This window comes from Anneissia japonica, unplaced genomic scaffold, assembly GCF_011630105.1.
Source record: "Anneissia japonica isolate Jap-2015-1 unplaced genomic scaffold, ASM1163010v1 scaffold288064_len137640_cov117, whole genome shotgun sequence".
Lineage (NCBI taxonomy): Eukaryota > Metazoa > Echinodermata > Crinoidea > Comatulida > Comatulidae > Anneissia > Anneissia japonica.
Window position 1 is genome coordinate 64462 of NW_022685324.1, and position 15681 is coordinate 80142.

Sequence of the window (15681 nt, forward strand, 5' to 3'; positions counted from 1 at the left end):
CATCGTTGGTGAAATCATATTGAGATATTCACCAAAACAGGCCAAAGTCAATATATTTACAAAATTTAGATTTTAATGTTTTTGAATAACTTGATACTTATATTTTATGATTGTATATTTTGTAAGTGAATTTTCTTGCCAAAACAGTATTCTCTGCACATATTCTGTAATTCTAGTCATATTGTTTGTACAGGTTAGTTTATCTTTGAGGTCGATTCTATTTTAAAATTACAACAAGCAATAAATTCAAAGTTAACAAAGCACGAGAATAGACAGACAGCCATCCACACAGGAATACCATTAAGATTACTATATTAAGAATTATTATTGATGGAAACAATGTCAGGTGAATTGTTTTTAAACATATAGTATACTTGTACACCAACAAAATCAATGTCTTTTAGCTGATCTTGACCCCTGTATATCCTCTTGTTCATACACAGTACTTTCCAATTCAGACAGGAAAAGTACTGGACAAAAAATCTGACAGAAAAATTACTAAATCATGATACAAAATAGGAAACCACTCACTGCCTTCATCATTTTTGTAATGCGAGCACAAAACTAGGCTGGGAGAAAGGAAGTTAATAGTGAAGTATTCTATGGTGCATAAAATTGTGTTTTTTTGACAAAAAAAAATTAATGACAAATTTTTAACAGATCTTCCTTTAAAAATTAAATATACTGACCAACAAGCTTATGGACGAATGAAGGGCCCATACTACAACTGTAGCTAGTGTACTACTACTAGTTATCTACTTACATACTTTAGGCCCCTAGTATTCAACCCACAGTGCCTAGAACGACAATTTCGATCAGGTTCGCAACATATTGCTACTAACTTGAATGTAATTTTAACTCAGCAAATTTGGGTGCAAGTTTTTGGGGCAACACACCCTTTAGATACGCAACAGTACAGGGGCAGATCCAAAGATGTCCAAAAGGAGGGGGATGAAAGGAGGGCCAAAAATTTGGCCGATTGAGATAATACTACCCTAGTTGTCCGGGAGAATGCCTCATATAAATTGTGTTGTGTTCTAGATAATATAGATAATAACCTCTGGGGCTTTTTTGGGTGGTCAATCATTGTTTGTTTCTACTTTTATTTACCTTGCAAAAAGCCTGCCCCCTACCCCCTAAATCTTCCCCTACAGTATAAGCCACTCCTATTTTTTTCAAAACAATGCCTATTTGTAATTATATAGTATTTCCCCTCAATATCCAATGACTTTTTTTCCATTTTTAAGACTGTTGATAAAGTCTTCCATCTCTAGTAAAGAGGGTACTGTATTTTTTATCCATAAATTGTTATCTTGTAGTTTAATAACATAGGCAGGAGTATTGAGGATTTCAAGAAATCACCAAGTCATAATATGGATTAAAATGGCTCCTAAAGTGTTTGGTAATTCCTGTAAAAGTAATATGTTTTGATTTCTTTAGCTTTTTGCCACATATTTACAATATATGATGGTGTTGTTTAACTATAAATTTTCTTTGCCTATTTTCTCCAAATGTTGATTGTGAAAATAATTTACTTCATTACTAATCTCTTTATTTATGATTTCCAATGTTTCTTTTATATATTTGTAAACTTCTGTTTTCTTGTGATTTGCCTTTCCTTTGTTAACTGGTTTAACTTCTCACTTGTTTCCCAAGAAAATACATGTTAAGTACAGTAGTCATTTTAAAATCCTTTTTCCTCTTACTGTCAACTCTTTTTTTTCTGGTGCTATTTGGAAAGTCATTGTGGTAACATGTCCAAAATAAGAAATAGGAATTCCGAGGGGGACGAGGGGTTCAGCTCCCTGACAAGGGAGTCCAAGCTCCCCGACAACGGCCAATCAAAATTTGACAGCTTAGTCAGGCATACCTAGATTGTACTTTAAGCAGTCGAGATTTTATTTTCCCCCGACGAAATTCCTCGACAGGGGGTCCAGTGGTCCCTGACAGGGGTCCTTCTCCCAAGTCCCCCTGCTAGTGCCGCCCTTGTCGGAGCGAGAAAGTGTTGGGGTTTCAAGCCTCTTCACATTGGAATATCAAACAATACATTTATTTTTAAAGTACCTAAAAACTCAATCTGAACTGGATTAAAAGATTAAATACCTTCTATTATCCTTGTCTATTATGCTTTGTTCAGGTCCCCAATCGATTCTATTATGTTCTTTCAATTCACCTCTCCGCAACAATACCCTTGTATAGTTTTTTTTAACTTGCTCTTCACAAAATACAATACAATTCAAGTTGACAATGACTACAGCAGGACTTCTATGGCAAAAAAAAAAAAAAAAAAAAATAGATTATTGAAAAATTATGGAATACATATTGATTAATTGGATTAATTTTTTTCAGTGTGAGATTCACCAGGTACAGCCAACAGAAATATGATTGGAAGACCTACAGTACCATGAGCGTAAATCCAGCCCACGTTCAAGATTTTAGAAAGAAACATGACATTGATTTCAAGATGGTCTGTGGTGCGCGCTTGCCTAAGCACACAGTATTGTTGGTTAATGCAGTTAAGTTACAGTTATGAAAACCTTGGTTTATAGTTGTAAATTGGTATTAAAATCATCACCAGAAAATGTAATTAGATCATTATATGCCAATTGTAAAATGGGAATTACTGTACATGATGATAGTAAATTCAGATAATCCACTGTCTGCTACTGTCTACTCCTAGTGTGAATTGGGCAGTACATGGTGAGATATTCCCACATTCCTAACCAACAATTATGTGGTCATATGTGGTCATGGAACAACCTCTCATCTGAAAATGGTGCACTATTTTAAGTTGTATTCAGTCCTCCAGCTGAAACACATGGAGAACAACAATTGAATTGAACCACGGACCAATGTTCTGGAAGGTTCTCAATGGTTTATAGCACACACAGTGGCTACCACCAGCTTAGCCAACTGAGCTATGCTGGTCTATGGAACAGAACTGTTAAATAACTTCAACGTTAAAGACAAACTTGTCTTTAATAATTATCAAAATACCTGTAAACTTGACCAGGTTCAGGTTTTATAGCTGAACCAAACACAGGGACTGAAATATGAAAAAAATACATCAAATAAGACACTGATAATAAATATATTATTTTTAGCTATAGCTCAGCAATAAATTTTAGTTTATTTACTATGGTTAAAGTATAACTAGCTGACTCAATGCTTACAAAAAGTATTTATTTTTAACTTAAAATTATTTACATTATCTTCTTTTATAGTATATTTATAAGTAAAATTATAACACTCTTGAGAAACTATTAAAAAGTAAGCTTACATGGCACAGATAGAGTTGCCGATGTCCTGATTATTACGTCACGATAAAGTAGCGGTTTTTTTGAAGTTACTTCACATGTATAAAAACCAGCATCAGCCACTGTCACTTCTTTAATCACCAATTTAGCACAATCTTGACTACAATAAAATTCATATTTCTGTGTGTTCTGTAGTGTTTCTGATTCGTCTTCTCCCAATTCAAACTCACGGGTCATCCCTTCTGTTGTTTTTATTATCCACCTTATCATATTCACCTTACTTTCAAGATGATAGACACATGCTATAGTTGTACTCTCTTCTCCATCATATGCTAAATTATTGAACATGTTAATGGCTGAAAAAACATAGAAAATTAGAAAATGTATTATTTCACACTCTGTAACAGATCAAAGTCATTATGAATATATACAAATTATATTACCATACATACAAAACATGTAGCCATCAATGTTGTTACCAAAAGCTAGGATTTTCAGGGGTGGATTATTATATGCAGTCTATAGACGGTCTTTAAAGCTCAATAGTCGGCTACTATAGTTGCTAGTAAATATTGACCACTGCCATATTGCAGTGTAATCAGTTAGCTGGCTATATGTTTTAAGCCAGCTACGAGGAGGCTATAACACTTCTACAATCAATAAATCCATTCTAAACACATGACCCACATATCGTAAATGAGCCTTCGTTTCCAAATGAGTTTTTATGTGCAAAAAAATGTTTCAAAGGATGGGAATTGCTTCTTCACAGGTGTTGAAGCCTAAAACCTTGGGTGCTTTAGGAAGCAATGCAATTTTTTAGATCAACCTGCATCCCCTCACTTAGCAAAATCCTGCATCCACCCAAGTTATGTAAAAAATGAAATCACATGATAGTATAATAAACACAAAAATATTTGTGAAAAACTGTATTGCGCCCATTGAGATTCAACCCCCGACCCTCTGATTACTGTTTGGATTATCTATCAAATGAGCTATCAGGGCGAAGAGTATACCTCTTGCAGGAACACAAGCTCCATCCAGACAGAAGGGTGGCCCCATTCCACTAAAATGGCTAATAAAATATAATGTAATGTTTATTTATTGAAACCACCTGTCCATTTACTTCATGTGAATCTTAAAATTACATTTTACATTTTGCTAGATATTACATGAATAAAGCATCTGAAAATTGTTTTAAATTGTATGAAAACAAAATGACTAATACAGTAGACTTACTTTCATATTTATTAATGCTTAAGCAAGTAGTTGCAGATGAGTAGCCAACACTTTCCTTACCAACACGATATTTAGTAAAACACTGACACATGTAGGTATCAGCTTGTGAACATTTAATATTTAAAATGGTCAGAATGAATTGTTGTTTCTCTGTTAAATATTGAGTCTTGTATTTAAAATTAAAAACATCATCTGACCCAGCTACTTTTTGAAGAGTACCAGATGACATTGTGTAGAACACAAAGGAGTCAAATTCCAAATTGGGATTCAACAATTTAAAACGCAGATCAACATCTTCGCCTTGTATGCCTGTGATATGTTTATCCACAATGCTCAATACACGACCTGTGCAAAAATAAAGAACATGGAATAATTGTCAAAAACAATTCCGAGATCCCTCTAATTCAAGACCATTTTATAAAGTACCAACTTCAACCATTATTTAATCTTTTAACATAAAGCTAACTCTATAATTGTAGATCAAATCAAAAGACCACCTCACATTTTCAGTGGTCCTTAAGGTGGTCTCAAACTGTAATGCAAACTGAAATATATTTTGAAGTCTACCAATATGGGTTTACAAATTAATTCACTCCTTGAGTGCGAACACCATAGCAGTGAAACCAGAAGCATTTTCATGAAATACATCACTGAACGAGTCTCTTTTAAAATACACTGACTACTGTACCTTCAACCTTTAAAAATCCACTACAAGTATATGCCAACTTTCTACCTTCCACTTCCATCTCACAAAAGTATTCTCCAGCATCTTCAACTGTTACATCTTTGATGGACAAATAATAAACATTATTATCCTCAAGTGCTGTCTGATAGCGTCTTTTGCTGTTGGAATTCTTTAAAGAAGTTAGAACGTTTTCTGTGGATTTACCCTTGTACCATGTGATGTTTACTATTTCTTTCTGTTTGGCTTTACTTTCAGTAGTTACGTTTAAATACAACCTGACAATGTTAATACCATCACTGGTTGTAGCATCTGGGATCTCTATTGAGTAATATGCTGAAAAAATGAAAAAAATGGATTAACTGTGTTGTCTTATTGTAATTTTTAGTTTTATGTAAATTAGAAACAGTTTACACTTCAATTTTAAATCACCTTTGGGATCTGAAAATTTTATTTTGTTTCAGAGTTTGGTCATCATTTAGAGGGTAGGTTTTCTTAGCTGATAATGTGGTCTCAAATTAGAGGGGCTTCAAAATCATAGGGGTATCGAATTGGAGGGTGAACTGTATGCAAAGTTGTATAGTATGTCTTCTTTTTTTTTCCCATCATCATCAGCATGTTTATTAAGTTTATCATCAAAAATCATCACTAACACCATTGTCATCAATTGCATTATCTTCACTTTCATCATTATTATGAGCTTTTCAATTTTGATATTATTAAACCTGTTTTCATAGGCGTAGATCCCGGGGGGGATGGAGGGGATATATCCCCCCCAATATTTGACTAGGGGGGGATGGTCCATTGAATCATCCCCCCAATATTTTGACTATGTATGGGATAAAATGGAGCTTTACACACTTCAAAAGACTGTCACAGAAATAATTTGCACTGTCTTATGCGCTTACAAAGATGATAATAACCGTCAGGGGAGGGGCAGTTTTCCCCCTGCCCCACCCCCCGCGCCTGTTACGACACTGGCTAACACGCCAATCATCCCCCCCCCCCCCAATGAAAGATATTTTTCTACGCCACTGCCTGTTTTTGATTAAATCTGTAAACTTTCTAACAATAAGGCTAGTGGACTGGATGGTATAGACTGTAAACTTCTAAAATTGGCAGCGCTTGTAATTTGTCACTCACTTGCTTATATATTCTGTCAATCTGTCACTATTTACTTCAACTTTTCCACTTGAATGGAAACAAGCAAGGGTCACTCCTATTTACAAAGAGCATGCTGTTACTATCCCATTTACCAGCAAACCCTTTAAAAGGGCATTCAGGTGAACCAGGTTTTGCTAGAATCTTATCTCAATAATCCAATTAAACATCAAAGAAGAATACCTCTACTTAAGAGTCATTATCACAGCAGGCATTGCTGTTTCTCAATAAATTACCAGTATAGTATTTAAAAACCAGGCTGGAAAAATTTAAAAACCAGTTGTTCAAAATAATTTAGCCTTTTTATTACCTTAGCTATAATTTCAGATAAAAATCATAATAGATATGCTTTTGAATTAAAAAAACCAATGACTTATGTTAGAAGTTACAACATGGTTTTTTATTTAATTGTGCTAGTCTTCTTATGAACTATTCACAACTAATGAGCCTCACTGTTAATCTTGTTACAAAATTCCCTGAAGCAGTAATTAATAGAGATAAGAAGAGATCGGCAAAACCTGGTTCAAAAATGTAAGATTTGGTAAATGGTGAAGTTTCCTCATGGGGTGACAAAGCCGATCCAAACAATTACAGACCTATATCCATCCTACCACTAGTAACTAAGATCATTGAACATGCTGTACACCAACAATTATTTGACAAGAGTTAATATTTTGAATGAATCCCAATCTGGCTTTAGGAAAAACCATTCAACAAATACTATACCCTTATCGATGTGTTAGATTATATTCTCAATAATTTAAATGAAGGCAAAGCAACTGCAGCCATCTTTATAGATTTGAAAAAGGCCTTTGACACAATTGATCACAAACTCCTCATATCAAAACTTAAAGACTGTGGAATTCAGGAATCTGCCCTAAATTGGTTCATTTTTTATCTTGATAATAGGTCTCAAAATGTTTAAATTAATTCAACCCTATCTGATCCAACGAAAATTAACATTGGTATCCCCTAAGGGTCCATTTTAGGCCCATTGTTATTTATTATCTATGTTAATTCCCTACCAAATGTATGCAGACGATACTACCATTTTATGCAATTCTTCCGATCCCACTCCTCTTCTCCAAAATGAACTAAATTCAAATTTATTCAAAGTTGCAGAATGGTTTGATAAACTTACATTAAATATTAAGAAAACTAAACTTATGATCTTTGGAACCTAAATAATGGCATGACTATTGACAGAGTTGATTCATTCAAATATTTAAATATAGTGTTTGTGTTTGATTCTAAATTAACATGGGTCTGAACATATTGAAAAATCAACTGGTAACATCTCTAAATGCATTGGTGTTATCCGCCGTGTTAAATATATTTTACCCCATAATACTCTTAAGATGTTGGCTAACGCTCTAGTTATACCTCTCGTTGATTACTGTAATTGTGTTTGGTCCAACTGTAATATTGAACTTTCAAATTCACTTCAAATTCTTTTAATTCTTTTACTTTCTGCATTCATAAAAACCCAGTTGTAAATAATTTAAGTTCGTTAGGTTGGAGCAAACTCAGTGATAAATGGGACGAACAATTGCTCATAATGATTTTCAAATGTTTAAATGGTCATGCTCCATCATATTTATCAAAAAATTTTGTTTTCAATTATGGTTTGCATACGCATTGTACTCGCAGCCAAAGTAAAAATACACTAAAAAAAATACACCTGGAATAATATGCAAGGTAAAAGAAATTTTGTATACCGATCTACTAAATTATGGAATAAACTCCCGGATCATACTAAAACCAACTTTAAATCTATGACACTTTCAAATTTTAAGCATTTTACTTAAAATCCTCAATAATACCATCTTAATTTAACCTGATTTTCTCTTACCTTGCATACCCATATTTATTATTAAAATGTTTTATTTTCTTAAGTTCCTTTTAATGTTCCTTTTAAATTTTTTAATTTGTAGTTAATTTATCAATATTTTTTGGTTACAATGTGTATATATATCTGCTTTTAAAATTTTGTAGTTAAGAACTGGACCACTTTGGAAACCAGTACTATGTATTGAAAGTGTATATTCTAAAGAAAGAATAAATAAATAAAAAATAAATTATAATTAAATATCACCTAGCTTCATCATGGGAATCATTACAACATAAATCACCACCATTAAAATCATAATTATCCTCACCATCACACCACTTTCTTACTTTTTGCAACACACCACATGGTTTTGTACTCAAGACATAAAAATTAAAATCAAACATTCAATAAAAATTTCATCACTCATTATAGTGGAATAAACAATTATTTATTGATGCAAATGGTTGGTGAACAGATTAAATATATTGTTTGAGCTACAGCATTGACAGACTGGAGTAGCTGGTACCAGTTTACTAGGTAGCTTAAACAAGAAGAGATCCAGGGGAGAAGCAAGTTACTATAAGAGCTACAGTAGTCCACATCTCAAGCGCTCTGTGACTGTTTCGGTATAAAGCACTACTGTACCATACCAAACCACTTCTACAATAGTAATTAGTATTAACTTATAATGATTAAAATTTGTATATAGATACCCTTTTCCTATTGAATGTCTCAAGTTGGTCTCACCTTTGTCTGAACTTAATGGTCCACTTGAGTATACTGGCCTTCTAATTATACAATTTGTCATTCTATATTGATTGACAAGCAATTCACCCCTGGACAATTGGACATAAACATAAACATCAATATTTTGACATGTCTATCTCAAGGAATTGCAACAAACAAGTATATAAACCCCCAAAACATGACTTAGTTAGGACACAACCCTAACATCTTTGCTATAGAGAGGAACACTCCAATATCACTGATGGATTAAGACGTAGAGAAGTAGAAGATTAGGAATTCAAAAATAAGTCAGAAACTGAATCTACTCTAAAAGGTTTAAACTCATAGTATCTAAACTGAAAAAACCTGGAGTTAATCAATTGAACATGCTGTAGTCTATATCACTTAAAGTACCATCGTCTACTGTACAACACCCATTTACATTAAATGCTAAAGAGCTGACAGACCCAGTACCATTACACCCTCACCAACCAACCATCTATCTATACATTGCAATATATGTATCATAATTTACAATGTGTAAATCATTTAAAAAAAACTGTGTTAATTCGTGTCTGAAAGCAGATCACTAATGTGAACAGTGTCAGCTCACACATGTCTCCCAAAGCGCATACTTCCAGGGATCTATACTGGGTCCCTCCTTTTGACTATTAGCAGCATTGCACAGGTTGTATGTTTTTTTTTCTATATTCAGATGATGCGATCATTTTCTTTTCACTGGATTTAGTCCAGAATATCAAACATAAAGTGCAACAGGCTTTAAGAGCACAAATAAAATTATGCTCTTTAGAAAAAAATTAAAGTAAAAACAAACACTAATGAGCTTAAATTAAGTAATGGCACTCTGTCATAAGAAATGTAACCAAACAACACCAGATTCCAAAAAAAAAATTGAAGGAAGAGCTTGCACAGAATTGTGCAGAATGGAAAGCTGCCATTTTAAATACAGTCTAACCCATGCTTGCATGGAATAATAATAGACTATAAATTGATTATGAAAAAAACTACCAAAAGGTCCACTGATTAATCTCAGATAAGATCAATCATTCCGGATGATGACATAATTAATGTCAAAATATTGAATACCGACACGATGGTGTGCATTTCAAACTTGGTGTAAGTAGTGTACTATCTTAAATTGATGATGAATATATAAAGTTATACCTCAAGGCCTTTTACTTTCTTTACCTATTCAAACTAGGACTGTCAGAGCTATCCTCCAGAAAGCCAGCCAGTCACTTAAGGGAGCAGATTAGCAACGCCACATTCTAACTGCATTCTGTACAAGACAACATGGATCGCATTCAAACCAAACTTAACCAATCCATAATTGGTCAATAACCGCAAGACGACTCAATTAGTTTTCTAGATCACCTGAATTCTCAACACAGAGCAATCATGTTTACCATGGAAGAGGAACACAATCGCTCTAAGTTTTCTTGATGTTTTGGTCACCAGACCAGTGACTGGAAGTTTTTCTATCAGTTTTCGCTGTAAACTGATGGGTAGACATTTTTTAAATACACTAATTTCTATGTTGAAGTTGATAACTTCTATGTTACTTCAAAATGAACAAGTTAATTTTTAAAAATATTTTTATGATTTTTTTGGTATTTAGCATGGGACAATACATCTTCAATTGGACCTAAACCAATCCACACTTTTCCCACCACACTTTGCCGCCACACTGGAAATCATGCCATTGTTTTTGGCTTTCCTTTCACCTAGCTAGAATAATGCCACTGTATTAGCTTTACCACCAACCCACCCGCCACCAACCACTTTTTTTGCACAGACTGTGAATTTTGGCTTTTGTATTAGCCTTTTCACACATAGTCTCTGCAATTTTTAGTTTTCAACCAATCACCAGCAAGTCTCACCAACCTAAACATAAGTATTTCACAGTTTTTGGGATTTCTGAAGATATAATTCTCCTGAAGACAATTGATGCAGCTCAATCGAAACGTCAAGATATTTTCAATCAACAACATTTCTTTTCAGAACTATCTACGTGGTGTACCGCAAGCATTAATATATACAAATAATATCAGGGTTCGAATTTCCCGACAGCACCGACAACAATTGCTGTAGAAAGGGCCTTCCACTGCTGTGGTAAGCCCCAGGATCAACAGCAAGCTTTTAGCTGTCAAGTTGCTTAAACAAGGCTTAGGCCTAACAACGGATTTTACCCTTAAAAACAATAAAACTGTTGATTGTTGCTGTAGAGAAGAAGAATAAATTGCTGTAGTAAAGCCAGAGCCCACAGCAACTTCTTGCTGATGAAGCATTTTAAGGAAATTCGAACCCTGAATATAAATAATTTGGCTAGACCCCTAGACCCCTCCCTCTCATAGACAGACCATATTGATTATAAATGTCAGATAATGTCTAGAACAATCGGAGTTCTAGAAAGAATTTGAAGATACATTAATAGTCATACACTTAATTTTAATTATAGGGATGCCTTTGTTTAACTATGCAGATGTCATCAGAAGAAATTTAGGGGTGGGGTTAAGTGATAATTTACAAAAAAACTACAGTACGAAGCTGCAAGACTGATCCTCAAGGTCAAACATAGAACAAGAAATGTTGATGCATAGAACTTTGGGCTGGCATCATTTGTAATAAGAGACTCTCATACTCTCGCATTAGCTTGGATGGTAGAATTCCTTACTAAATTGTTGAGGTCTTTACTCCTTTGGTCAAATTTCAATCTCACAATACTAGGGGAAGTACTCTTTACTTTATTTATTCACTTTTTTTTTCTAATATATACAATAATATTCCAAAATTTAAAGGCGCAAGTAATGTTAATTATCAGAAGACAGTTAAAACAATTTATTTATTGATCTTAATTATAGGAATATTTATGATTCAATTCTATTATTAACATTATTAGTAATTAGGTGAGACTCTTTTTTATACCTTGATTCGCAAATTTATTTTTTTAGAGATCGTCGGTTAGCAAATAGGTTTGCCAAAATCATCCAAACAGAAGAGAAAATTAAAATAAAATTTTATTGGTGAATGTGTTTTTTAAGATTTCAAGGCATGAGTGGGAGTAATAAAAATAAAGAAAAACTTACTATATTTTTCTGAAACTACCATTTTTCATGGCGACGGGGTTTGTTAATTGGCCAAAAATAAAATTTTATTTTTATTTGAAATCATTATTATTGGCGGTGGCGGGTTTGCTAAACAAGGTATAAAGAAGTCTCGCCTTATGAATAAATGTTGCTGTTGTTGTAGTTATTATTAAAATAAGTTTGATAAGGAAATATTTGTTTTGTGTATTTATGTCCTGGGCACATAAGGATAACAGTTGGTTTCCACTAAGTTTTTCAATAAGTCAAAAAAAAAGTATTTTTTTTGGTATTCATTCAAAATGGTATATTTATTCAAAATTCAAATTAAGACATAAAACATAGCAGCCAAAAGGCTGAATTGCAAATTATGTTAACAATTAAAACCATTAAAAAAATCAAACAGCAAAGATAAAAAAACAAGTACATCAACAAAGAGAAAAATATTGCATAAGGATCGATATTCTATCCAATTCGTCATTATTATTATTATTGAAGAAATTTCGGTATTATTGAAGAAATAAACAAAATAAAGAATGAATCAAGAAATGTCTATATACCTTTGTTGACAACAAGCTTCCTATTGGCCACAACCTGTCTACCATCATTCAGCTTAAACATGCACTGATATTTCCCAGCATCAGCTAACGTAATCCTCGAGATCTTTAACAAACTGTTCCCTTTATCATCTGTAGTTATTTTAAACCGTGGATCTTCAGATACACTGGTTGATGTTCCATTCTCATGAAATTTCTTCCAAATGCAACCTGATACACACGTATCTAGTGGTCCATATTTGCATCTCATCTGAAATGGATAACCATCTTCTGCTGCTTCATCTCTCTGTACCATTTCAATCCCTTTAGAAAAAAAAGGCAGAGATTACAAAACAAACATATTTATAAATAAAAATTCAAAATATATTTTAAGTATGGAAAAGACTCATGGTGTAAAACAGGAAAGAAATGCATATAGAAACCACTGTTTTACTAATAAAGATGTCTGATTGTGTATATTATTTAATATCTTATATTTTATTATGATGCACTATTAAAATTTGTACTATATGAGAATCTTTAAAATACATTTTATAGTGTTGAAAATCATAGTCTTGAATTGTATCCTCCATAAAAAGCCAACAAAACGCTTATCCCTGGAGTCCTGTGCTGTGCAAACGTGCCCCAATGTGCCTTACAAATTAATTGTGCAAGTAAAATATTAAGAAAGAGTTAAGTATGTTGATGGGTTGGAATGGGTTGAAGATCCCTCAAGATTGGTAGCGCTAGACTCTGGAACTGTTGTATTGAAGAAGCTACGACGACAGATGAAGGGAGTCTATTCCACACAGGAATGGTGCGCAAAAAAAAAAGAATACCTGTAAGTGTTTACTCTTGATTGAATGTTTTTGTAGCTGAGGATATTGATGTTTCGTCCTGGTCGGCTTGCTGGAACATCACAACTTGGAAAATATATGTTAACCAACCCAAACTTAATCTTGTAAAACATGGAGCACTGATGGTAAAGTCTTCGTGTAGCAGGGGAATCTGGCACTGGCTGTTCTTTCAAAGTTGTTGGTGACAAAACGAGCTACCTGACGCTGTACAGCTTCTATAGAAGTTCATTTGCCCACTAGCGTGTGGGTTCCATGCTGCAGATGAATATTCTAGTTTTGGACATACAAGGTCTCGGTATGCACGCTCCTTAACATTCCTGGGACATGACAAAAGATTTTTCCTTAAAACTCCTAGAGTACTACGAGCACTGGTTGTAATATTCTGCACATGGTCTTTCCAGTCTAGGTGCATGTTGATGGTCACTCCCAGGTATTTGTGTTGGGAGGGTTCGGGGATGTTTTTTCCATTAATGTTATAGGTATGTTTTATGGGGGTTTTTTTTACGCGTAATTTGAAGGAACTCACATTTGGAGATATTGAAGCACATCTGCCATTTTTCGGCTCAGTTGAAACCTTTTTGTAGATCACTTTGAAGTTGAATCTGATATCTAGAGCTCTTGATTTCTGTGTATAAGATACTGTCATCGGCAAACAGCCGTAGATTTGAGCTGATACCTTCCACAATATCATTAATATAAACTAGAAAGAGAGTCGGCCCTAAAACGGAGCCCTGCAGTACCCCTGATGTAACTGGTGACCACTTGGAATGTGTTCCATTGACGGTTACACATTACTCACGCCCGTTTAGGAACCTTTCAATCCATTGTAAGGTTTTCCCTCTTTGTCAAATGCTTTGCTAAAGTCAAGTAACAAAACATCTGTCTGCCCTCCACAGTTCAAAACTTCGGTCCAGTCATGTGTGGCCTGAATAAGTTGAGTCTCGCAGGACAACTTTTCTCTGAAACAATGTTGCTGGTCAATTATAATTTTGTTAGCAGCACGATGTATATTCATGTTCGAAAGGACAATGTGCTCCATAATCTTGGAGCAGATACAAGTAAGGCCCACAGGGCGATAATTTTCAGGTGCAGATTTTGAGCCTTTCTTATGTATACCTGTCACCAGAGCTTTTTTCCCAATCAGAGGGTAGAACACCAGTATTGTATGATTGCTTGATGATAAAGTGTAGTATTAGGCCAAGGTCACTTGCATAGTCATGGAGAAATTTAGAGATGATGTTATCTGGCCCACTTGCCTTGTTACATTTCAGTTCCTGGAGCTGTTTAATCACACCATTGAGATCAATACTTAGATCCTGGATGTCAGGAAAAGGGCATTTTCCTTTTGTTGGCATATCGCTGGCATTCTCCTTGGTAAAAACGGAGGTAAATTGACTATTCAAAGCTTCGGCAATTCCCTTGTCAGTGGCATGAGTTTTACCGTTGACCACAAGTGGAGGGATGGCCAGAGATTCCCTTCTTAGAGATCGTACATAAGACCAGAATTGTTTGGGGTTTGAATCCAGTGAGGGACCAACAACCTTCTCCATATAGTGGTTTTGACTGCTGTGCAAAACATAGTTTCTTTGTTTCTTGAAAGCTTTCCACAGATTTGATTCGCCGGTTGATTGATTTGCCATTTTGTATTTTTTTGTATAAACTGTCTCTTTTCCTCATCTGTCTCGTTATAAACTGATTTATCCAGGGGTAAGACTGCTTAGATTTGGACATTTTATAAGGTATGAATCTTTCCATATGTGTGTCCACAATTTCCTTGAATTTTGCCCAGTTTGTGTCAATTGTGTTCATCATGGCCCGCGGGATTGCAAGCAAAAAATCTTTGTTTCATTTTGAAGTGATTTCTTCAAAGAGCAATTGTCAGCTTTGCTGTAATTGTATATCTTCCTAGGGGGTTTACGCTTTAACTTTGGTGAAATGTTAATGGTACATATAACAATATGATGATCTGAAATGCCTGGATGAGTTTCTATATCAGATATCATATTCTGATTGTTGTTGAAGATAAGATCCGAAATATTTTTGGATGCTGGCCTGGTAACAATAGTAACAAGTTGGATGAATGGTAGCTCTCCAAAAATCTCCAGAGCTCGACGATGTAGACTTTTCTGTTTACTCTCGAGTTTCACACAGGCGTTAACACAATCAATGTCGGGTAAATTAAGATCACCACATAAGACAACGTTTTTATGTTTTTTGTTTGTTGTGTTTCTATGAAAGAAGCACCTAATAATTATTAAAGTGTATGAAAATAAAATGAATAATACAGTAAA

At 34.3% G+C, this 15681-nt stretch overlaps 1 protein-coding gene across 1 annotated transcript in view; it reads right to left on the reverse strand.

The window, feature by feature from the left end:
* The window catches only part of LOC117111308, a 76022-nt gene that overhangs the window by 13878 nt on the left and 46463 nt on the right, over positions 1-15681 (reverse strand). Inside the window, exons 16-21 of the mRNA XM_033254237.1 lie at positions 12558-12857; positions 5182-5511; positions 4494-4838; positions 3281-3613; positions 2998-3046; positions 2104-2265 (exon numbers count right to left, since the gene is read on the reverse strand). Coding sequence (XP_033110128.1) covers positions 2104-2265; positions 2998-3046; positions 3281-3613; positions 4494-4838; positions 5182-5511; positions 12558-12857 — 1519 coding nt within the window. The remainder of the gene's footprint in view (positions 1-2103; positions 2266-2997; positions 3047-3280; positions 3614-4493; positions 4839-5181; positions 5512-12557; positions 12858-15681) is intronic.